The 24,883-nt window shown below is 46.9% G+C and overlaps 1 protein-coding gene across 1 annotated transcript; it reads left to right on the forward strand.

Moving 5' to 3' along the window:
* Positions 1 to 16,731: 16,731 nt before the first annotated feature.
* On the forward strand, positions 16,732 to 19,357 carry ACTL8 (actin like 8). The gene is made up of 2 exons (XM_044236296.1): positions 16,732 to 17,079; positions 18,605 to 19,357. The coding sequence occupies exons 1-2, from the start codon at positions 16,732 to 16,734 to the stop codon at positions 19,355 to 19,357; spliced, it is 1,101 nt and encodes a 366-aa protein (XP_044092231.1).
* Positions 19,358 to 24,883: the final 5,526 nt, after the last annotated feature.

Here is a 24,883-nt window from a genome sequence, read left to right on the forward strand (position 1 = left end):
GTGGCAACCAGCAACATCTTCCTTTAGGATTTCCCGACAAGGCCCTTGTCGCTTTGCACCCCATGCTTCCTGCTAAAAACACCTCGTGTCCGGATTATTCCCACCCAGTCACGCTGGGTACACTGCCACCTTGAGGTCTTTACCTCCTTCTTCCCCAGATATCTGTGTGCTGGTGCCCTCCCCTCTTCACATCTTAGTCAAATGGCTCCTCCTCTGATCAGTCTTTTTATAATAGGAATTTCTTCCCATATACCTACCCTTGTCCCTTGTTTTATTTTTCTTTATAGCCAATATTGTATAAAACAAGTGTTTCCTGCCTCCCTATAACACATATGAACACCCCTTGACAGCTCCATGGTCTTCCTGTTCACTGTTCTATCTGCAGAGCCCAGCACAGTGCCTGGCACACAGTAGGTGCTCAATAAATAATTGTCAAAGGGAGTGCCTGGGTGGCTCAGTGGTTTAAGTGTCTGCCTTTGGCTCAGGTCATGATCTCAGGGTCCTGGGATTGAGCCCTGCATCGGGCTCCTTGCTCAGTGGGAAGCCTGCTTCTCCCTCTCCCTCTGCCGCTCCCCCTGCTTGTGCTCTCTCGCTCTCTCCCTCTCAGATAAATAAAAAAATAGAGATAAATCTTAAAACAAAATATTTGTCAAAGGTGTAGCTCTAATCCTGCCACCTCTCACCAGCCCAGTGAGCACTCTCTCTCTTGCTGGCCTTGCCCTCGGGCTGGGTGGAAAGGGGGGCCCAGGGAAGAGATGTCACCTGCTCCGATGATCTGTGACACATGGCCTGGACATTGGCGTGTCCCCTCTGGTCCTTGGGGGCAGCTGGTTAAAGGCATTGCTCCCCCCTCCCTTTCTTTCTCTCAGCTGCCAGGATCTTATTAGCCCTGTTTACATGGCCAGGATGTCGAGCGATTAATTTTTAATGGCTTGGTTTATTGCATGTTTGAATGGTTTATTGAGTAATTCCCACATTTAAGTGATTAATTCCCCAGAGTTCAGAACGACTGGTTAGTTTTACATTAATCAGGGTTTCTGAATGCCAAGAGACAATCAATCAATCCTCCCTGCCAGGGAGAGTAATGTTAAAATACCTCAAGGTACAATGGAGTTAAGAAAAGGAGTAATTAAAACCTTGTCTTCCCCTCATGCAAATTTGATGTCTCTGTCTATCTCTGTCTCTCTCCCTTCTACTTCTCCTCCCCCTTCCTCAGTGAAGGCACTCCCTGAACCCAGCTGCCCTTTGGAAGGATCAACTCTACCCTGTCCTTGGACTTCCTATGATGAAGTTTAGTCCATCTGCCTCTGGAGATGGGATCTGCTCAGCTCCCTGCCCCCAGGACGGGACTCTGTAGCTGATAAGGCCACAGCAAAGCCCCGGTGTCTGTTCCCCCAGCTTGGTTCCTGATGTACAGGGAAGCGCTGAGAGCCATATCTGGCCTCATGATAAAATGTCTGGTTTCACCTGGTAGCCCAGCAGATGGGATCTCCCCACAGGAGGCCAGGGGAAGGTGTTTGGGATGGGGGCTTTGCCTTTGGACCCTACCATGGATCCCCTGTGGCCTCGTCAGCCATGAAGAGGAAAGAAATGTGAGCTGCTTTTGAATCTATATGGGTTCCCTACAGCTGCTATGGCAAAGGACCATAAACTTAGTGCTTATAAACAAGGCAGATTCATTACATTATGGTTCTGGAGGTCCGAAGAACAAAGGGAGTCTCATGGGCTCAAATCAAGGTGTTGGCAGGGCTGTGATCCTCTTAGAGGCCCTAAGGAAGTTTCCACTCCTTGCCTGTGCCAGCTTCTAGAGGCCGCTTACGCTCGTGAGCTTGTGGCCCAGTCCTCCATCCCCAGCCCCAGCAGTGTCACTGCTTTTCTAGATTGTTCTCTGACTCTGACCTTCTTCCTCTCTCCTCCACATTTCAGGGACGCTTGTGATTCCCTGGCGCTCACCTGGATCATCCACATTGTGTTCCCCATCCCAAGAGCAGATGATTAGTAGCCTGAATTCCTCCTGTAACCTTAATCCCCCTCGGCCACCTAACCTAACCTGTCTGCCCATTTGGGGATCGGAACACAGGCGACTTTGTGCTGTGCCAACCACAGCAGGGAAAGGCTGAGAACAAGGTGGCTGTTGGGTTAGAGGCATGAACTCTGGAGCCAGAGATTCTGGGTTCATATCCTACTTCAGTGCTCAATGGCTGTGGGGATTTGGTAAGTTTCCTGCCTGTGCCTCTGTTTCCTCACATAAACACCTGAGGCCGGTGATTCTATCCAGCCTACAGGGTGGCTGTGCTCATGAGATGGGAGCAAAGTGCTCCTGTGGCTTGGGGGTCGTGGGAGGTGTGTGCAGGGTGAGCCGTGATCAAGTGCTGATGTCCAAACACGGAGTAAGGTTCCCACATCACGAGGGCTCCTTAGGGTCCAGCGAGAATGTAGATAAAGGTGCTGAGTTCCTTACAAAATGTTTCCAACCAAACACAAGGCATTTTTTTAGGGTCCCCAGAGGGAGCCTTGGAGGACACACCCCGGAGTGCCTGTGTGCACAATACCGTGCAGACCCCGGGGGATCGAAGACCTGGGGTAGACAGTTAGCAGTAAGAGGCCCCACTGACCTAATGCAGTATGGTTCTGCAGCCCTTCCTGTAAGCAATCTTGCTTGTCCTTTCAGCATCCATGAGAGGTAGTTGTTCTCATTTGAAAATGAAGGGCTAGAGAACCAGTTAACATGAGCCCCTTGGTTAGCCATGGCAGTGGTTACCCTGGGCTCTGGAAACCAGAGGTGTGGATAGGAATCCTGATCGCCCCGGAGACTTGGAGTCTTGGAGCCAATGCCCTCATTGCTATAAACTCTAATCTCTGCATCTGTACAATGGAGATGGTCCTATTCCCTTGTCATTGGATTATTTCACATTTAAATGAGATAAAATGTGGGCAGGGCCTTGCTCCGAGCCTGGCACAGTGTAAGCACCAACAGGTGTTCTGGGTCGTGGTTGTCTGGAATTGTTGTGGTTGTCTGGGTTGTCGAGGAATGAGCTCCCATGTGGGAGTCGGCTGGTGCTAGAAGCTTTCTGGAGTGAAGGCTTGATTTGGATAGTAAAGGCTGGAGAAGTGTCAAGGAAGGGAGTTTCAAGCAAAGAAGAGCTAAGGAATGGACACAAGACTCACGAAGCAAATACAACACAGCTCTCACTTCAGATGCATGGGGAGGGGACCGAGAGGTGAGGTCAGCTGGCAGCCAGAGCCTGGTGCCTTCCTACGTCAAGCAGAGTTCACACTTCCTCTTGCTTATTGGCAGCAGAGCTGGTGAAGGGTTTTGAGCAGGGAAGTCACCAGAGGCTGATAGAAGAAACATTAGAGGAACATGGGAATGGAGTCCCTATTGAACTATCATGCTGCCAGCTAGCTGGTGTGTGTGTGTGTGTGTGTGTGTGTGTGTGTGTAAGCTTTTATTTATTTGAGAGAGAGTGGGTGCTTGCATGCAGGAGCCCAAGCAGGGGGAGCGGCAGGCAGAGGGAGAAGCAGGCTTCCTGCTGAATAAGGAACCTGATGTGGGGTTCAGTCCCAGGACCCCAAGATCGTGACCTGAGCGGAAGGCAGACGCTTAACTGGCTTAACCAATGGAGCCACTCAGGTGCCTAAGCTGATGTATTTTAAAAATTGTATTCATTCAACATAACTTGATTTAACAAAAATAGGCCAGGTATGTGGTGGGACCATGGAAGCAAAAGACAAAAACTTGACTACCCTGGGTCCTAGAGTCTGGTGGCCCTTGGAAGACAGACAACACCCCAGAAGACACACAGCATCATTCAGTATTGGGATAAGTGCTGCTGTGATTCTGGCTGGGAGCAGAGCAGGTGGACAGGGAGAACTTCGATGGGGCAACCCTTGAACCCAGATGGTCATGGTGAGAAGCCGCTGCTTCCAGAACCGCTGGAACAGGTGTTCCAGACAGAGGGCACAGGGAATGCAGGGCTCCCAGGGAGGATGGAGTAGGCTGTGTCCTGGGAAAGGAAGGAACAGAGAAAGGTCAGTGGGGCTGGAGGCCCATGCACTGAGGGAGAGGGTACAATATGATGCTGGAAAAGCAGGCAAAGTTTTCCTACGGTACAGAGTTTAGAATTAATTGTGGTTTGTTCTCGGGGCACCTGGGTGGCTCAGTGGGTTAAGCCTCTGCCTTTGGCTCGGGTCGTGATCTCAGGGTCCTGGGATCGGACCCCGCGTCGGGCTCTCTGTGCAGCAGAGAGCCTGCTTCCTCCTCTCTCTGCCTCTCTGCCTACTTGTGATGACTGTCTGTCAAGTAAATAAATAAAATCTTTTTAAAAAAAAGTATTTAAAACTGTGGTTTGTTCTGATGCCATTCAAATTTTTTCTCCACTGGATTAGTCTCATCAGCACAAAACCAACATATTATTTCTCGTCTATTAAAGAGAAAAAAAAAACCTCAGACTCCCCGGGGCCTCATATCTCTCCACATCTATTGTATTTCTTGGCTTCCTTTCACAGCAGAACTCATCAAAATCGTCTATGCTCACTGTCTCTGATTTCCGTCTTCCCATCCTTTCTTTTCCTGAAAGCTTTTAATTTTAAGAACCGTTCGTACTTAGCGAAGGTGCGAGAACAGTTCAATGCACTCTCAAAAGCCCTTCACCTCTATTCAATAGCCAATATCTTCTACCACATTTGCTTTGTGGTTTCTTCTGTGTACACGTGCTGGGTTATTTTCCAGATCTGCTTGAAAGTAAAGTGCATGATGTTTTACCTTCAATACTTCTTCATGCATCTATTTAAAATCAAGGCCATATTATCCTTCAAAACCACAACATAGTGATCGAATGCAAGAAATCAGACGTTACAGACACAACCCGTGTTCAAACATCACCAGTAATTCCCCAAATATTCTTTTCAAAAATTCACTTAAAAGATTTGCATGGAAACAAGCATCACCCTTTTCGATGTGATTCCACATGTAACCAAGATATAATCCAGTTCTTTCGTCCCCCCAGATTCCTCCACGCCCTTACGTAGTTAACCCTTCTTACCACCCCCAGCCCTTAGCAACCACCGGTCCATTCTCTGTGTTGATAGTTCTTGCTTTTTTTCCGGAATGTGCTAGAAATGCAAGCATACAGCCTGTAGGTCTGGCTTCTTCCGTTTCGCATGCTGGTTTTGGAAGTCCTGCATACTATTGTACAGGTCCGTAGTTTTGTTCCTTTCTACTGCTGAGCGGGACAGCGTTGGATGGACATACCCTAGTTTATCCTTTCCCCAGCTGGAAAACACTTAAGTTGTTTTCACTTGTGGGTGATTTTCATTGGCGTAAACGTTTTCGTGTGAACATAAATTTTTATTTTTCTTAAAAAATAAAAAATTATTTTCTTAAAAATAATTTTTATTTTTCAGATTGCTGGGTTGACGGGTAGGTGGATGTTTAACTTCGTAAGAAACTTCCAAGCTGTTTTCCTGGTTAAACCTTTTTATGCTTCCATCAGCAGTGTATGAGAGTTTCAATTCTTCCACATCCTTGCCGACTGTGACTGGCATTGTTCTTTTTTAAAAAATGTAGCTTTTCTAATTTGTATGTAGTAGTATGTCATTATGGTTTTACTTGGCATTTCCCTAATGACTAATGATGCTTAGCATCTTCTTGTGTCATTATCATCTATAGAGCTTCTGTGATGAAGCGTCCAAATTTTTGCCCATTTTTTAAAAAGCTCATTTTTAAATTATTGAATTTTGACAGTCCTTTATATATTCTGGATATAAATTCTATATCAGAAATGTGATTTGCAGATATTTTCTACCAGTTGTGTGGCTAATGTTTTTCATTCCCATTGTAGTGTCTTTTAGAGAACAGAATTTTGGGGGCACCTGGGTGGCTCAGTGGGTTAAAGCCTCTGCCTTTGGCTCAGGTCATTATCCCAGGGTCCTGAGATTGAGCCCCACATTGGGCTCTGTGCTCAGTGGGGAGCCGGCTCCCCCCTCTGCCTGCCTCTCTGCCTACTTGTGATCTCTGTCAAATAAATAAATAAAATCTTTAAAAAAATTGTCTGCTTTCTGCTCAGGTCATGATCTTGGCGCCCTGGGATCAAGCCCCGCATTGGGCTCTCTACTTGGCCGGAAGCCTGCTTCTCCCTCTCCCACTCCCCCTGCTTGTGTTCCCTCTGTGTTCTTGCTGTGTCTCTCTCTGTCAAATAAATAAATACAATCTTAAAAAAAAAAAACAGATTTTTTTTTTAAGTCTTGAAAAATGTTTTAAAAAATCTTTTCTTTTGTGGATTGTGGTGTCATATCTAAGAACGCCTGGATGTTCTTAGATAAGGTCATAGATTTTTTTCTTATGGTTTCTCTTATAAGCTTTACAGTTTGGGTTTTTTTTTTTTTTTAAGTAGGTTCTGCACCCAGCATGGAGTCCAACACAGAGCTTGATCTCATGTCCCTGAGATCAAGAGTCGGATGCTTAACCGACTGAGTCACCCAGGAGTCCCCAGTTTGGGGTTTTATAAATATAGTTTGCATGATCTATTTTGAGATAATTTTTTGTGTAAGAGGTAAGGAATGGGACAAGGTTATTTTCTTGTTCACAGAGAGCTTCAATTTTTTTTCAGCACTTTTCATTGAAAAGACAACTTTTCAGCACCGCAGTGTTCTACCTGGCATCTTTGTCAGAATCCTTGGCCAAACCTGTCACAGTCTGTTCCTTACCACTCATCTGTGTGGACATCCATACACCGTTATCATCCCATTTTGATGACTATGGATTTACAGAGGGTCTGAAAGTCAATAGTGTGAGTCTTCCAACTTTGTTCTTTTTTCAAAATTGTTTTGGATGTTCATTCCTTTGTCATCCTATAATAAACTTGAGGGTCAGGCTGTGGATACCTGCAAACAAAATTCTGAAGGGATTTTGATTGGGATTGAATCAATAAAATCAGTTTGGAAAGAATTGGCATCATAATGATATCGCATCTTCTCATCCATGAACAGAGCATCTCTATTTACTCAGGTTTTCCTTGGTTGCTTCCATCAATGTTTGTAGTTTTCAGCATATCTTATGACACATTTTGTTAGATTTATGCCAAAGTCTTTTACGGTTTTTGATGCTATTATGAATGGCACTGTTTTTTTAAATTTTTGACTTCTAGCTGTTTGTTGCTGGTATGTAAAATAAAACTGATTTTCAAAATATGGAACTTGAATGATGTGACTTGGCCAAGCTCATTTATTAGTTGTAGGATTTTTTTTTTTTTTGCAGGTTCTTTGGGACTTTCTACATAGGTAATTATGCCTTCTGTAAACAGGGGCAGTTTTATTTCTTCCTTTGCAATTTGTATGCCTTTTCTTTCTTGTTCTTGCTGCATTGACCTGGGTAGGACTTCTGGTTCATTTTGAGCTAGGAGTGGTGAAAGGTGACATTCTCACTGTTTCTGATCTTAGGGAGGAAAGTTCCAGTCTTTCACCATTATCTGTAGGTTTTTTCCTAGATGTCCCTTATCAGATTAAGGAAATTCACTTCTAGTCCTAGCTCCTGAAACCTTTTATTATAAATGCACATTGAACTTTATGCAGTGGCTTTTTTTCCTTCGAGATAATCATGTAGTTTTCCTTCTTGGTCTTTTGGCAGGTCAAAGTATAATGACATTAAAATAATGAGCCAGCCTTACATCTCTGAGATACACCCCGTTCAGCTGATATGTGTTATCCTTTTTATATATTGCTGGGTTTGCTAATATTTTATTGAGAAATTGTTTTCTATCTATGTTCATGAGGGATTTTGGTTTATAGGTTTTTTTGTAATATTTTTGATTTGGATATCAGGGTAATGCTGTCCCCACAAAATGAACTGGGATGCATTCTCTCCTCCTCTTCTGCTTTCTGGAAGAGATTCTGTACAACAAGCTTTGTATCCTCCTTCAGTGTTTGGTTAAATTTACCAGTGAAACCATCCGGGACTTTCATTTCTTTGTTGCAAGCTTTTTAAACTAAAAATTCATCTCTTTCTTAGTTTGAGGACTATTCAGCTTATATATTTCTTTTTTGAGTGAACCGTGGTAGCTTCTGTCTTTGAAGGACTCTGTTCATTTCACCTATGTTGTCAAACTGATAGGCAGAAAGCTTTTCATAATATTCTCTTTTCATGTCTCCTGGATTAGAAGTAATGTCACCTCATTTCTGATACCAACCTTTTGTGTCTTTCTTCTTTTTTTTTTCTTCTTGGTCTGACTGGTGGTTTATTAATTTATCGATCTTTTCAAAGGAACGACTTTTGGTTTTATTGAGTTTTCTCTATTGGTTTCCTGTTTTCATTTTCAGTGATTTTACTCCTTAACATTTTCTCCCTCTGCTTGGTTTGGGTTTAATGCATGCTTCCTTTTCTGGTTTTCTGAGCTGGGTGGTTAGCTTATTGGCTTGAAACCTTCCTCCTTTTCCTCATAGGAATATTTAATGCTATAAATTCCCTCTGAGCACTGCTATAGCTGCACCCCACCCCTTCTGATGGGTTGTATTTTTATTTCCATTCATTTCAAAATATTTTCTATTTTTTTCTTTGACCCATGAGTTATCTAGACTTGACTGTTTAATTTCCAAAGGTTTGGGGATTTTCCTGCTATCATTCTGGTTTTGACTTCTAGCCCAATTCTTTTATGATGAGAGAACATGTTTTATATGATTTCAATTCTACATTTGTCAAGTTTTGTGTCGGGGCTCCTAAGATAGTTTATCTTGGTGAGGGTCCCATGTGCTTTGGAAAAAGAATGTGCATTCTGCTCTTATTTAATGCAATGTTATATAAATGTCAGTTGGAAAATCAGCAATGATACAGAATTTCTGAACAGCCAGCCAGCTTGGCTGGTCTACTTTTTCTCTCAGTTACTGGAAAAGGAGTCGAGACCTACAGGTTGAGTGGTGGATTTTTCTGTTTCTCTTTCTGTATCTTTTAGTCTTTGCATAAAGAGTTTTGAATACCTGTTCAATGCATACACATTTAGGATTATTATGTTATTTTGGTAAGCAGATCTTTTACCATTATGCAACACCTGTCTTTGTTCCTGGTGGTATTCTTTGTTCGGAAGCAAACCTTGTCTGATGCGGGTGGCTGCTCCTGCTTTCATTTGATTCATTCTTACATGGTTTAGTTTTTTCTATTTCTTTGACTTTTAGCTAATTTTTATCATTGTATTTAAAATGGATTTTAAAAAAAAGTCTTTATTTGTTTATTTGACAGAGAGAGAGAGAGAAAACACAAGTAGGCAGAGAGGCAGGTAGAGGGAGAGGTAGAAGCAAACTCCCCACTGAGCAGGGATCCCAATGTGGGGCTTGATCCTAGAACCCTGGGATCATGACCTGAGTCAAAGGCAACTGCTTAACTGACTGAACTACCCAGGCATGCCTAAAGTAGATTTCTTGTAGACAGTCTACGGTTAAGTCTTAAGTCATTTTGTTGTTATTCCAACTGACAATCTCTGCCTTTCAATTGATGTGGCTTGGGACTTATTTTGGTGTGATTGTTGATTTGGTTGGATATAGGGCTGCTCTTTGTGTCTCTCCTTCCCTGTGCCATTCTTTTGTTTCTCTGTTCCTTTTTTCTTGCCCTGTTTCAGATTATTTGAATGTTTCTTGGTGTTCTGTTTCACTTTACCTATTGGACTTTGGGGTTTATCACTCTGTATTATTATATTTTTTTATTGCTTGCTCTTGGGATTGCCATGGATATACCTAGCCTTTCTTTTAAATTAAAAAAAATTTCTAGCTAGCCTTGAACAGTATAATTAGAGTTAGTGTTTACACTTCACATAGCGTGTAACACTTGCAACTATGTAGGTCCCTTCCCACCACCTCCTTTCTCGTGGGACTTACATGTTTTCTGTCCACATACCCTGGAAACACCACCGCATGTTGTTTTAATTTTTTGCTTTCAATGCCCATATCCATTTTTAAGAGGAAAAAGGATCCTTTTATTTTTGCCCAGATATTAACGAAATCTGCTGTTCCTCCTTCACTCCTGGAGTTCTAGATTCTGGTGTCATTGTCCTTCAACCCGAGGAACTTTCCTTAGCATTTCTTTTTTCTTTTATTTATTTACTTTCATCATTAGCATTTCTGAAAGGAGTACTGCTGGGTATGAATTTTCTTGGTTTTCCACTAAGAGTGTCTTATTTTGTCTTCATTCCTGAGGGATACTCTTGGTGGGTATAGAATTCTGTGATGACATTTCTGTTTGATGACAAGTCCGCAGTTTGCCTAATTGCTGTCCTCTGCCCCCCCATATTTACAATGTTTTCATTTTTCTCTGGAGGCTTTTAAGATGAAGCAAGAGAAAACTTCAGTATTTGGTAGTGGAATACACTGTGTCTACACATGGGTCTCTGTGTTTTGTTTTTAAAATTTCTTCTCTTTGGGATGTGCCGAGCTCCCTGAATTGGCAGATTTATGTCTTTCACAGAATCTGGGAAATTTTTCAACGTCATTGCTTCAAATATTTTGTACTGTGCTGATCTTTCTTCTCTTCTTGTGGGACTTCAATGACATGAATAGTAGATGTTTTTATAGTGTCCCATGGGTCTCCAAGCCTCTTTTTGTTACATTACTTCCTTCCTGTTTTTCATATTGAGCAATTTCTGTTGATATCTTAATTTATCTTATTCATCACTCTGCCACCTCCATTCTACTATGGAAAATACTTCTCAAAAGATTTCAGATATTATGCATACCTCTTGGTTCTTTTTATAGAATCTACTTCTCACTGAGAACACCTGTCCTTCCCCCCACTCCCAGAGCATCTACCTGTACATCTGTTGTAACCGCTGCTCGGACGTCTTCAGTAATTCCAGCGTCTAGGTCATCTCAGGGTTGGCATGCATCTCTTTTCCCTGAAGGATTAGTTAGGTTGCTCTGATTCTCTGTGTGTTCAGTAATTTTGGTTTCTACACTGGATATCCTGAATCTTCAGCTGGGAGACTCCTCTGGAGAATGCTTGTGTTCTTGGTTCTGTTTTAGTGTGCAGCAGCCCAGCTGGGCTCAGGCTGTACTTGGTCTTCTTCCATGGGTGGTGGTTCTCATGTCAGTTCCACTCATAGGGGCTTTGCAGTGCTGCTTTGGGTCCCTCCCTTGCACGCACTTTTACATCTTAGGGCCTTGAGCAGGTTCTTACCTGAACGAGGGGAGTCCCTTCTCTGCTGTCTTCCTTCCATCCTCTTTGACTTACAAGCATCCCCCTTCCTGATGTTGTGGCCAGAAAGACAGGTCTTTCCTTGGTCTTGGAGGTCAGTTATCTTCTCCTGAAGCTCTGCTGGGAACCCATCTCAGACCAACACTGCAAGAGAGAAGGGGAAATCGAACAGACGAGAACTTCACCCCTAGGTGTGTTGCTTCTCTAAGTTTTGATTCTTCTCTTTAATCTACCTGTTTTGCCTTTTCCTTTTCTCTTTGCCTTGTGTTGGATATTGTTAGTTTTATCCAGTGGGAGGCAGGGCTGTGGTGCTCTGTCCCAGTCCATACCAGAAACTTGCGATAATGTTCTTCACGGTAATTTTATTTCTCTGATCCACAGCTAGAAAATGTACCTTGTGTTGGTGACCTTGTCCTTCCATTTTGAACACTAAACATTTCTTTTGTGACATGCAATTTTGGCAGAACAGGGGGCCATTTTTGTAGACTCTGTCTTCCCACACCCCTCAAACTTTTCTCCATTGGTGACACTCTGATGAAACTCTTGCCAAGGCTACTGGTGACTTCTGTTTTGCTAAAGTCCACAGATATTTCTCGGTCTTCATCTGATTTCCCTCTTCTTGACATATTTTCTCTGCTTGGCCTCTGGAATGCCTTCTTACCCCTTAGCCACTCCTTCTCATCATCTTTACCAGTTCCTTCTCAATGCCCAGCCCCTAGACCTCAGGCACCCACAGGCACTGGTCTTGATCTACCCTGAGTCTCTTCATGAGTTCATCCATCCCCAAAACTTGCAATTTCATCTGCTCAGTAAGTTCCAATTATATCTCCAGCTCAGACATCTGCAGACTCTGCCTCCAGACATCATCATGCGTACTAATAGGCATTGTAAACTGTTATCAAGTCCAACATTAAAAAAACCCAATTTATTCCCTTTCCCAGTCCTGCTCCTTCTATAGTCTTCTCCATCTCAGTAAGTGGGTACTTCCTTCTTCCAGGTTTTCAGGCCCCAGATCTTGGTGTTTTCCTTCATTCTTCTCCTTGTCTCATGCTCCACTGTAAAGGTCTTTCCTAAATACCTCCAGACTCTGCTTGTTTTCCACCCTCTTTCTGGCTGCCAGTGTAATGCAGGCCACCATCATCTGTTGTGTCTTTTCCCTCCCCTGCTTCTATCTTGACCCGTGTGCTCTGTTTTTCATATCAACGCAACCCAAGTGGTGTGTGTGTGTGTATGACTCAAGTCAGATCATGTCATTCCTCTGTTTAAGCTCTCCTGCCCTGCTGGTTTCTTATGTCTCTAAATAGTATAAAGGCCTTCAAGGTCCACCCAACATCTTTGGCACCCTTCCCCTAGCCCACTACATACATCTCCACTATATGGTCCTCCTGGCTCTTCTAGAACACATGCACTAGTTTCTTCCTCGGGACCTTTACACCTGCTGTCCCTTTGGCTTAGACACTTTTCCAGGTAATTGCATACCTTATTCTCTCACTCCTGTTCTCTATTCACAGGTCACCTGATAGCAAGGCCTCTCCTGACTGCCCCATCTAGAACAACACCACACCTCTGTGCTCCTGATTCTCCCCACCCCTGTTACCAGATTTTATTTTTCCTCATTGTACTGAGTCCCACTCCCCTCCCCCCAGCATGGTGTATTTGACCTGGTGCTTGCTGACAGTCTTTATCTGTAGGGCATAAGGTCCAGGAGGGCAGGAACCTCTTGGTCAGCTTGCTCTAGAATGGTTCTTGGCACATTATAGGTGCTCCGTAGGAATTTGTAGAATTGGTGACTCCATAAAAATGCTTTTGAATATGCAGATTTTATCTCTGTCCTTGGAGCTGGGCTCTGTGTCATCCCCCAGACTTTCTTCCTACGTCATGGCCCAGGAGAGGAATGATGCACTGCCTCCTGCCTTCTGCTCACAGGCCAGGTCTCTTGGGCCACCAGCTTGGTGTCCCTCCACCACCACCCCCAACTCAGTGAGCATCCTGACACACAACCACGGTGGAGGTCATTCCAGCAGCCTGTCCTCTGATTCAGAAGGCCAGGGTCAGGGAAGCATCCATCACTGAGTCCACTCTTGTAATGCAGGGAGGTTGGTGGATGTCATCCTGGCGCCCAGTTCTCCCTCAGTGAGTGATTCAGGGTGAGGAATCCAATGTTTAGCCCACCAGCAGGCCAAAGAGGTTAGCACCTTGGCTCCAGCTCTCTTGCTTTCGGCTCTCTCCTGTGTGATGTCAGAGTTATTTCAAGGTAGTAAGGCTTTGTCATAGCCCCAAGGTTGGTGGTGGTGGGGAGCCACTGGCCAGGGCCAGGCGGTGGCTGTCATGCCCCGCAGTGACGTGTGTGCACAGCTCCCGCCCAGAACGGGGGCAGAGCACAGAGCTGGTAGAATGACAGCCCCAGAAATCACCTCCGGGCTGCGCTGCCTTCCTGGCTGCCTCTGTAACAAGAAACACCCACATGCGTTCCAGGCATGGAGTCTGCTGTGTGAGAGTTCGTGTTCTGTAAGGTGATGGCATCAACTTTCTTGGGTCCCCACACCCACGGGTTTTTTTCCCTTAACATTTTTTACTTAGAATAAAAATCCCTCATTTTTGTGTATAGTTGCAAGAGTTAAAAAACACATATGGTTACATGCTTGCCCTCACGACCCAGACATAGCACAGTCCGTCATCCCCCCAAATCCTGCCATGACCCTTTGTGGTCACCTCCTCTCTCCACTCCTGGCCACTGGCACCCACAGATCTGTTTTCTCTTTTTAAAGATTTTATTTATTTATTTGACAGAGAGAGAGCGCGAGAGAGCAAGCGCATAAGCAGGGGGAGCAGCAGAGAGAGAGGGAGAAGCAGGCTCCCCACTGAGCAGGGAGCGCCATGCGGGGCTCGATCCCAGGTCCCTGGGATCATGACTTGAGCTGAAGGCAGATGCTTAGCCAACTGAGCCACCCAGGCGCCCCCTGTTTTCTGTCCTTATATGTTTACCTTTTCTGGAATTGCCATAGGAACCGAATTGTCCAGTTGTTGCCTTTCGAGTCTGGCTTCCTTCCTGCAGTGCTAACTCGTGCTAACGAGACTAACTCGTTATCACACATACCACTTGCTCATTCCTGTTTGTTGCCGAGTATGACTCCACTGAACGGAGATTCGCTCATCCGTTCTCCAACTGAAGGATCATTAGGTGGTCACTAGGCTTTGACGATTATGAATCAAGCGATTATAAGGGTGTTTGGGTGAATGTAAATTTTCATTTCCCTTGGGGGAATACCCCAGAGTGGGAATCCTAGGTATGGTGGGTGTCCATTTACCTTTATATGTGAAGCTGCCACACTGTTTCCCAGAGTGTTTTATTTTGCATTCCCACCGGCAGCCTATGAGGGCTCTAGGCACCCCCACGTCCTCGACCTTCGCTGGGTCTGGTCAGCGTCTAACCTTGAGCACTTCTAGCCAGGTGGGGCCATCTCTTTGTGGTTTTAACATTCATTTTTCTAGTAACTCTTTTCATATGTTTCCTTGCCATCCGTATAACTTCTTTTGTGATATGTTTGAATCTTTTGCCCACTTGAACTATTGGATTGTTTTTCTTATATTGGTTTTTGTGAGTTTGTTTGTTTTATTTTTTTGAGTGCAAGTTGCTTATCCGATATGAGATTTGCAAATACTTTTGCCCAGTCTGTACCTTGTCTTTTTGTTCCCTTCACAGTACCTTTCAAAGTGCAAGTTTCTGGGGCACCTGGGTCGCTCAGTCATTTAAGCATCTGTCTTCGGCTCAGGTCATGATCTCTGGGTCTTGGGATCAAGCCCTGAGTCAGGCTTCCTGCTCAGCAAGGAGTCTGCTTCTCCATCTCCCTCTGCACCCCCTCACTGCTTGTGCACTCTCCCTCAAATAAATAAAATCTTTTTTTTTTTAAGTGCACATTTCTTAAATTTTGGCAAATTCCAGCCTATCATTTTGTTCTCTTATGGACCAAGCAAATGATATTCTATCTAAGAAAATCTTACTGTATTGAGCTCACAGTGATTTTTCTCCTCTGTTTCTTTTAAAAGTTGGATTCGAGTTTTAGATTGTATGGTTAGATCTATCATCCATTTTGAGTTTTTTTTTTAATAAGGTGTGATGTATGGATTGAGGTTCATTTTTTTTGGATGTGGATATCCAGTTGTTCCCCACCATTTACTGTAAAGACTCTTTGACCTCCCTTCCCTTGTTTTTGCACCCTGTCAAACTTGGGGAAGGTCTGTGTCTGGGTTTGTCATTCTGTCCCTTGTGTCTCTGTGACTAACCTTTCACCGGTGCCACAGTGTCTCGGCTCCTGCAGTTTTGTAGTAAGTCTGGAAATCAGGTAGTGACCACACCTACCTCTCCAGCATGGTGGTTCTTTTTTTTTTTTTTTTTTTAAGATTTTATTTATTTATTTATTTGACAGATCAGAAGTAGGCAGAGAGGCAGGCAAAGAGAGAGAGTGGGGGAAGCAGGCTCCCTGCTGAGCAGAGAGCCCGATGCGGGGCTTGATCCTAGGACCCTGGGATCATGACCTGAGCCGAAGGCAGAGGCCCTAACCCACTGAGCTACCCAGGTGCCCCCAGCATGGTGGTTCTTATTCTCCTCACTTTCCAGGCATCTAAACTGACCAGGATCATGGTCACACACCCTGCATACCACCTCTCTTAGGCAGTAACTTAGCCGCCTAGCTCCTCCTCAAAGCCTGCTTCTCAGGCTTAGCCTGATGCTCAGAGTGTAGCCTTTGGAATCTGCTTTGGGTGTAACTGTCACCCGCTGGTCAGCTGTGTGGCCCTGGGAAAGTAACTTCGAACCCCTGTGCCTCAGTTTCCCCACTGGTAAAATGGGGGAAACAGGGGTACCTGCCTTACAGGCTGTGGTAAAGATGAAATGATCACCCACTCATGCCATGTGAAAAGGCATCCGCTCATTTCTGACCAGCAGGCACGGCAGATGCACACGGTTCAACCTCCCATGTGAGGTGTTTCTCCTGGCGCTAGACCGAGGGCGTGCACCCCAGAAATGGTAGCTCTGCTGGTCCTCATTGTCCTCATTGTCATGGTCGTTGTCATGGTGGTTATGACTGTTTTTGCTGCTGTTGCTGCTAAGCTATTATTGCGGAGCACGGTGGGCCCTGAGGCTGATGACCCAGAGTTCTCAAATCAGCTGGCCAGCCACCATTGAGAGCTTCCTGGGTGGATGTTGCTTGCAAAGGCTGCCAACTGCACAGGGCCCAACCTCTGCTCCTGTGGGGTGGAAGCGTGCCCCGGGTGAACAGATGAGTGTGCAAAGTACAATGGGAGAGGTGGGTGGGAAGGAGGGCTTGGCAGGACTTTGAAGGCAGGGCTTTGTAGGATGATTAGGAGTTTGGGATGGGAAGAATATTGCAGGCACAGCTTGTACAAAGGCTTGGAAGGGGAAATGGACACACTTTAGGGGAGCCTTAAGTTTGATTCTGAGGTAAAGAGTGGGTAGCAGCCCACGGTGGCTGGAATAACCCCCCGTCCTTTCTCTCCACAGTCAAGTCCAGGAGACCTCTCCCACTTCTGCCTTCACCATGGCCGCGAGAACCATTATCATCGACCACGGGTCTGGCTTTCTGAAGGCTGGCTTGTCTGGGTGGAATGAACCCCAGATGGTGTTCCCAAGCATCGTGAACTACGTCCCGTGCAGGGAGAATCCTGGCCCCAGCTATGCCCAGAGGCGCGTGAGTCTAGGCATCGACATTTGCCATCCTGATACTTTTAGCTACCCCATCCAGCGTGGCCGTATCCTCAACTGGGAGGGCGTGGAGCACATCTGGTCGTTTGTGCTGGAGAGACACAGACGGGAGCATGAGGATTTCCCTGTGATGGTCACAGAGTCCCCTCTGAAAGAGCCTGCGGACCGACGGAAGACCCTGGAGGTAAGATGAATGGGAACTAGCCTGGCATTTTGCATTCAGATATGGCCCCAGGGGCTATGGGGAGTGCTTAGATCTTCCTCTAAATCAAGGTTTGGCAAACTACAGCTGGTGGGCCCAACTGGCCCCCCATCTGTTTTTATAAATAAAGTTTTATTGGAACATAGCCATGTCTACCCTTTCACATACTGTCTTTGGCTACTTTCACACCATATTGGCAGAGCTGTGACGGTTACAGCAGAGACCTTATCTATACTATATAAAGGCTAAGAAACCTCTTTACTGTAGGTTTGCTGGATAAACTACGTGGTGTCTAGTTAAAGCTGGATTTCAGAGAAGCAACAAGTCATACTTTAGTGTAAGCATGTCCCAGGTATTGCACAGGACATACATATATGAAAACATTATTTGTTGTTTGTCTGAAAGTCGAATTTAATTGGGCAGCCTGTATTTTTATTTGCTAAATTTGGCAACCCCAACTGTCTAGCTTTTATAGATAATGCTTGCCAGCCCCTGCTCTAAATAAATCAGAAGATCCTGGAGAGTTTTAAGTGGGATTCGTATTTCATTGCCTATTTGAAAAAGAGGGACTGGGCTTCTATTTGGGAAGTGGATGGAGGCAGGACGGTATTCTGGAGTGTGGGCGTGGGGGAGCTCCTTCCCCCTCCGTAGGGCAGATGGGTCTTCTGGGGCCTGAAGAGGTGGCTTCATGGCCAAAGGCCACGGAAGGGCAGACTAGTGCTGCCTTTCTGTGTCTATAGGGTCAGAAACCTGGGATGCAGTTGGAGCCGGGGAATGAGGCAGGCAGTGGGGGTGCTCTGTAAAGATCTGGGCGGGGGTGGTGGGTGGGGGAGAAGATCAGCCTAGGGACTTTGCCAAAACCTAAATGTCAGCATTCCAGTTTTGTCTTGATGTGTGGAGAAAAAAAGGCTTCAATTACCAGGAGGTGAGAGTATGTTATCTCCCTCCTTCCACCCACCCACCCTTCCTTCCTTCCTTCCTTCCTTCCTTCCTTCCTTCCTTCCTTCCTTCCTTCCTTCTTCCCCCTCCTTTTCTGGAGGCAGTGGTGGATATGATGCACATGTTTCTTGCCTAATTTCTTCTTCCGTCTTCTAAAGAAATGGGTCAGGCAGCAGATCGGCCACTTGGCCGTAGCCCCGCTGGTCCCCGCTCACATAGCCAAGCATCTCAGCACCGTAGCTGACAGCTCCTCCCACCTCTCCACAAAAAAAACAGTCTTCTGAACAGTGGGGGTCCTCAAACAACTGCCCCCCCCCCGCCCCCGGCAAATCCAACTTGTAATCCTCTAGTGCCTCCCTTGTTTCCACAGCATGAACTCCAGGGGCCCTGGCCCCCACCCCCTCAGGGCAGCGTCGCCCCCTCCGGTCCCTGGGGGACACAGGTGTGCCCCCGCTTCAGTTCTGACAGCTTAGCATACAGCTCAGTCTTGGGGAAAACAGAACCCAGAAATGGATTGGGGCCTTTTTTGCGGGGGAGATACCCTAGTGGCACTTCTCCCTTCTTGCAGATTATGTTTGAGTTACAGGATGTGCCGTCCATCCTGCTGGCCGACCAGCTGGAGATGTCCCTGTACGCCTCCGGCCTCCTGACCGGCGTGGTCGTGGATTCTGGCTACGGCCTGACCCGCGTGCAGCCCTTCCACCTGGGCCGCCCCTTGCGGTCCTGCGGCAAGACGCTGGAGTTCGCGGGCCAGGATCTGTCGGCCTATCTCTTCAAAAGCCTCTTCAAGGAGGATTGTAATCGCCACAACCTGTTCCAGTTGGAGACGGTGGCCACCACCCAGATGAGCAAGTGCTACGTGCCCCAGAATCTGGCAGAGGCCCTGGACTTCCGCCAGAGCCTGCCGAGCGGCTCGGATGAAAACAACACCTACCAGCTTCCCGACGGTACCCCAGTGGAGCTGACCCCCATGCAGCGACTGGCCCCCGAGATGTTCTTCAGCCCCCAGGTGTTCGACCTACAAGGGCCCGGCATCTCCCAGGCCGTGGTGGAGGCCATCCTGGCCTGCGAGGCGGCCGTGCACCCGCTGCTCACCTCCCACGTGATGGCCTGCGGGGGCAACACCCTGTACCCCGGCTTCACCAAGCGCCTGTACAAGGAGCTGATTGCAGAGCATTTCTCCTCCACCAAGGCCACCATGTGGGTGGGTTCCAACAGGAACTTCAGCGTCTGGCTTGGAGCGTCCGTTGTGGCCCATCTGTCTTCCTACAAGTCCGAGTGGATGACCAAAGAGGAGTACGAAGAGAGTCAGAGGCTGTGACCTGTTGGCAGCTCCAGGGACCTGGCCCCCCGTCCCCAGGGCTCGGGGGATTCATTTCCAGTGACAGGGTCTGGGGTTAGCAGTTAGCTGGCTTTGGAATTCCAAGGTCATGAGGGTGTTTTTTTAGGTTCTAGGGTTTTATCTTGTTTCAAGAGTGGGATCCAGCCTAGATGGGGACAGGGAAGCCCTCCGGGGACGGTGTCTCCAGGGGCTGGTCTGTCATTTGGAGTGGAGTGGTCAGTGATCATCTTCAAATAGCCACTTACTTTTCGCTGGCGTCTTCCGTAGGCTGTCCTGTTCTCAGTTCAGTAGGTTTTAACCGGGGCGGGAGAGATGGGACCTTCTGCTGGGGTCCCCGTTATTTTTGACTAGGAGTTGGGGGGTGGGATGGGAGAGATGAAGTTTTTCTAGTTTTACTCATTCTCTCTGGCCAGGGAGAAATTGCTGTAGGTGAGCCCAAGGGGCAGCCCTCCCGTGGCCAGGGCCTTGTTTTGTATCTGCAAATAAACAACTTCTTTGGAACCGTGCTGGCTTCTGTCATGGATGGCGGTGGGGGTGGGGAGACTGTCTCTAGGGGAGACGCAGAGTGTGAGGACATGAGGACCAGGGTGGGTCTGGGGCAGCCTCTGGGGACCCACTGGGCGGGATGGACAAGGGCCCAGAGTGCCCTGCTCTTCCTCGGCCGCAGTCTGTCTCTTAATCCCAGTTCTTTCAATATTCTGTTAAAGTGTGAGTTTCTACTGGTGTGATATTTATTTGGTAGATATTGGAGGGACTGTGGGGTGAAAGGTACCAGAGGTTTCCAGTTTCAAGGAGATTGCAGCCCACTGTGGGGACATGGGCAGTAGATAAGGAAATCTATTTGAGGCGTGAAGAATGAAATCAGGAATGCGCCGAGGTCACTTGCTCTGGGGGATGGGGCTGTCTACTTTTGATGGCGTAGCCTGAGAGGAGACCACTGGGGACCACGGGTGGTGGGTCACCGCCCCCTCCTTCCTGGACACACTGTGAGGTTACACTTACCAGCACCCCACCGTAGTTTAGGTAGGGTCAAGTGACCATGCGGTAGGTGCTGGCCAGTTTAGTGAATGCCTGACCCTTAAAATAGCCCTATCAGCCTGCAGGGTGTGGAGGATCTAATGGGGGGAGGGCAGAGCTGCAGATGGAAGGAGGCTGAATGACCGGCTGGAGCATAGACCCCTCCCCCTCCCCAAGCCCCACCCAGCCCTATTGCACTGCACTGGGACATGATGAAACATCTGCCATGCCCCCCCACTGAGATTTGGGGGTAATTTGTTCCAGTAGCTGTTTTGCAAACCCTGACTAATATGCAGAGAGAACTAACTATTTAACAAGTTATTTTTTTTTTTTCTGGTAAGTGGCGAAAGTGGGGTTGGAATCATCTGGGTTCTCAACCAGTATGACTGCTTCTTAACTAGGCTCTCAGTTCCCTAATGTTAATGGAATAAAGAGTACAGTGGGCAGGAGATTGCAGCCCAAGGAACCATGAGGTTCCAGACACAGGAGGGGGAGTTTGAAGGCCACAGTCCAGCTCATGTTTTCTTTGTCACATGAGCCATACTGTCTTGGCTACAGCGTTATCCCTAAACTTGAGACACGAGTGGTCCCCAGGAGGGGAAGTGGGACCTGTAGTAGAACAATTCAGAGCCAGCTTGGCCTGGGCTCCAGGGACTCTGTCAGATTTGAGTTACAGGTGGCCCTGTCATTAGCTAAGCTACCTTGGGCAAGTTGCTTAACCTCTCTTGAGTCTGCTGGGCATAAAATAGGGAATAGTATTTGTTCCCTCAGGGATTTGGGGTTAAGGAGGAGCTAAGATGAAGAAAGAGAAGTCTCTTTTTGTTTGTTTATTTTTTGGCTTAAAAAATATTTTATTTATTTATTTGCTAGAGAATGGGGGAGAGAGTGAGAGAAAGCACAAGCAGGGGGAACAGCAGAGGGAGAGGGAGAAGCAGACTCACCACTGAGTAGGGAACCCAATGTGGGGCTCCATCCCAGGACCCTGGGATCATGACCTGAACCGAAGGCAGATGCTTAAACGACTGAGATACCCAGGCGCCCCGAGAAGTCCCTTTGAAAACTAGAAGATGTTATTGAGATAGGAGAGGTGACTTTAAATTTTATAATTTGATATTGCATTCCTCTTAATCAGGAGTATGAATAACAATGGCAGTCATCAGTCACTGTGCATTACAAATGGAGTCACATTCAGTCCTCACATACATGCTGTGATATTTGTCCCCGTTTACACATAAGAAAACCAAAGCTGAGTGATGTGAAGCTCTTGCTCAAGTTCACACTCAAGGTTAGGCTAATAAAGGATTGACACAGTTAGGAATAGATTCAGCATTTCTAGAAAACTAGACTAGAAGTGGCTGAAACATATGGGGATTTCTTTGTCTGATGTGACAAGCAGGCAGTCCTGAAGAACAGAGGTATGTCTATATCATCAAGGACCCTTTCTGTCTTCCAGTTTTTCCAGTTTAGTGTGTTGTCTCATGCGCACAAAATGACTGCAGCAGCTCCATACATCACATCTATAGACCCTGCTCGAAAAGGAAGGGTGAAAGGAGTGTGCCATCTAGTTGATCTCTTTATAATAGGAAAGTCTTAACTAGCAGACTTCTGCTTATGACCTAGGGCATCTGTCCCTTCACAGAGAAGGGATTTGAACGTAGGTCCATCCATACCCATGTGGTTCTCCACAGTGCCAGACTGCCATCCCAGTTTTCTGGGCCCTGTTAGACCTATTGGCTTGAGAAATGAAAATGTGTGATTTTTTCAGGCATGAGTGAAAGCTGCTTTTGGGTGGCAATCAAGTGTTGACATACTGAGTAGTAATCTTTGTGTTCCAAACTGGTTCATCTGTGTGCTCCTGAGCTTTAAAAGGCAGAAGGGGAGAAACTCAGAAATGAGTATGAGGAGAAGAGGGATCTGGAGAAGAGATGGGCAAGGGGTATTTTTTTTTTTCCTTATTTAGCTCTGGGCAACTGTCATCAGGACTCTTTTCTCATTTTATTTCTGAATGTAACATTTAACCTTTCTGTTCAAGCATCAAATCTGGCTGCCTGGTGTATAATTACGAACTTTTCCTCGCTTTCTCTCCCCCCTCCCCCACCCCGAAAGCTTTTAAAACTCCCTCGCTGGGTACCATCTTTCTCCTCCGACTCTCCAATTAAATTAAAAATAGCAGCTCTGTGGGGCTGTGCAGGGCCATCAACCTAACGTGGATCTGCTGGCATGCCAGGCCTGGTAGGGCGGCGAGTGGTGCCCAGAAGATGCCTGCCGGCTCCAGCATGGCCTAGCAGCTGCTGAGAGCTGGGGGAAGCTTCTCCTCCACAAGGGGTCTGAGGCTGCCTGCCAGGGGCAGCCAGGTGCAGGAGGGTGGGAGGCAGGGTCTTGGCAGCTGGGGTGGGGCTGGTGGAGGGGACAAAGAGAAGGGTCCCGAGGTGGGCTGTTCCTGGCTGTGAGGGTACAGTCCTGCCAGTTTCTGCTGCCAAGGCTGGGGGCTTGGCACCCTTGGGTTTGGGTTTGGGTGGAGTTTGGATGTCCAAGTTCCCTGAGGTCACCCTGGTAGGAGCATTAGGTTCTGCTGATGTGGAGGACAAAAGGAATACCTGTATCCTCCTGGCCCTAAGAGACACTGTCATTGCCTCTTCCACCTCTGGGTCCCCGTCCTTTAGAGAAGCAGATGGTGACATGGATGAGGACTCAGACTCCGAAGCCAGACTGTCTGGGTTGGCATTCCTGCTGGGCTGCTTTCTGGCTCTGTTGCCTTTGGGGAGGATACTTAACCCCCTGTGCCTCAGTTCTCCCATCCGTAAGACGGACCTGGTGAAGAGGTTCCTCAGGGTGTTTTTGATGCTTATCATGTGAGTTAACACGTACAGCTTTGCAGGTGCCAGACACATGCGGCATCTAGTATTATTGTACATTATTATTATAACTGTTATTATTTCTATCAACCAGCTCTATCAACCAAGTCCTCAGGCAAGAACCTGGCTCTTCTGTTTATTTTTACTTGCTCACAGGCAGGAAGTTGCTAGTGATACCAAATGGATAAAACACCGTAAAGTGCTAACTTACTTTCCAGGAGGACATATTTGCAGGGTAATTTCTTGTCTGAGTGATGGGGCAGGATCACATTCTGTCACCGAGTGGCTGGCTACAGGGAGAGGCAGTCGCCAGAGGGGACTTCCATAAGAAGGGATTCCTGAGATGATTCTGGCCGAGGAGCAGGACTTAGCAAATGCTGTTCCTTTTGTTTGGAATGCTTGTCCCTGCAACCAGCCCCATAGCTGTCTTTGACAACCAGGTATCTGGGGTTAAATAGACAGGGCACTTAGAATGGCTGGAGAATGAGGGCAGTAGGTAGTGGGGACAGGTGGAGGGAGGTGGGGCCAGTTCTTGAAGGACACTGATTGTCACACCAAGGAGTGAAGGCTTCAGAACTGTAAGCAGAATCATGACATCACTTGGATTGGAGCTCTGGGTATAGCTTGGAGAATGGCCTAGAGAGGGAAGAGACCAGAGTAATCACATAAATCAGGAAAACACTCATTCCATTAGACTCTAGGCTAAAGGTTCTGTGCCATCCAGACCCTGCTCCACTCTATGCTTTAGGTTGGGGACAGAGTATGGGTGGTACTTGGGAGGTGGCTGTGGGTTTGAGGGACCATCAGATCTTCCGTCCTGTCATCTGGCAGCTGTCTGGTAGCTGTCAGTTTTAGAACACTGCGACCTGCGTGGTAGTGGGAGAGGCAGCCTGGGGTGCAGGACACGGGAGAGTGGTCTCCAAGGTGAGAGGCTGAGCTGGATTCCTGTGCAGGGCAAGAGCGTGCCCTGCCGGGGGGAAAAAAGAGAGACAGAGAGAGAGAGAGAGAGAGAGAGAGAGAGAGCCCTGCCAGGGTGCCTGGGTGGCTCAGTAGGTTAAACCTCTGCCTTTGGCTCAGGTCATGATCTCAGGGTCGGTCCTGGGATAGAGCCCTGCATAGGGCTCTCTGCTCAGCAGGAGCCTGCTTCCCCCTCTTTCTGCCTGCCTCTCTGCCTACTTGTGACCTCTCTCTGTCAAATAAATAAATAAATAAATAAATAAATAAATAAATAAATAAATAAATAAAATCAATCAATCAATCTTGAGAGAGAGAGAGAGCGCCCTACCTCATCCAGGAGTCTGTGCTGGGCTGTGTTCTTCTTCAGCAATGCAAATGCTGGACAGCTCCTGGGGCTTCTCACTTTCTCCGCTTTCTTCTCCATCCCGGAGGAGCCAACGATTGCCTCTAACAGAGGAAGCTGGTTGACCAGGGGGGAGCTCAGCTCTGGGAGTCACACTCTGGGCTTGACTCTGTTTCCCACCACATGCTGTATCGCCTGGGGCAAAGAACTGCCCTCTCTGGTTCCAGGCCTTATCTATAAAGAGATAATTATAGTACCCTACCTCACCAGGCTGATAGGGGGCTTAAAGTCACTTATCCATTCAATGATTATTTATTAGGCACCTACCTTGTT

Source organism: Neovison vison, chromosome 2, assembly GCF_020171115.1.
Source record: "Neovison vison isolate M4711 chromosome 2, ASM_NN_V1, whole genome shotgun sequence".
Lineage (NCBI taxonomy): Eukaryota > Metazoa > Chordata > Mammalia > Carnivora > Mustelidae > Neogale > Neogale vison.

Coding starts and splice junctions, on each gene's coding strand:
- ACTL8 (XM_044236296.1), top strand. CDS start 16,732: ATGGCCGCGAGAACCATTATCATCGACCACGGGTCTGGCTTTCTGAAG. Junction 17,080..18,604: donor ACCGACGGAAGACCCTGGAG/GTAAGATGAATG, acceptor CCCTTCTTGCAG/ATTATGTTTGAGTTACAGGA.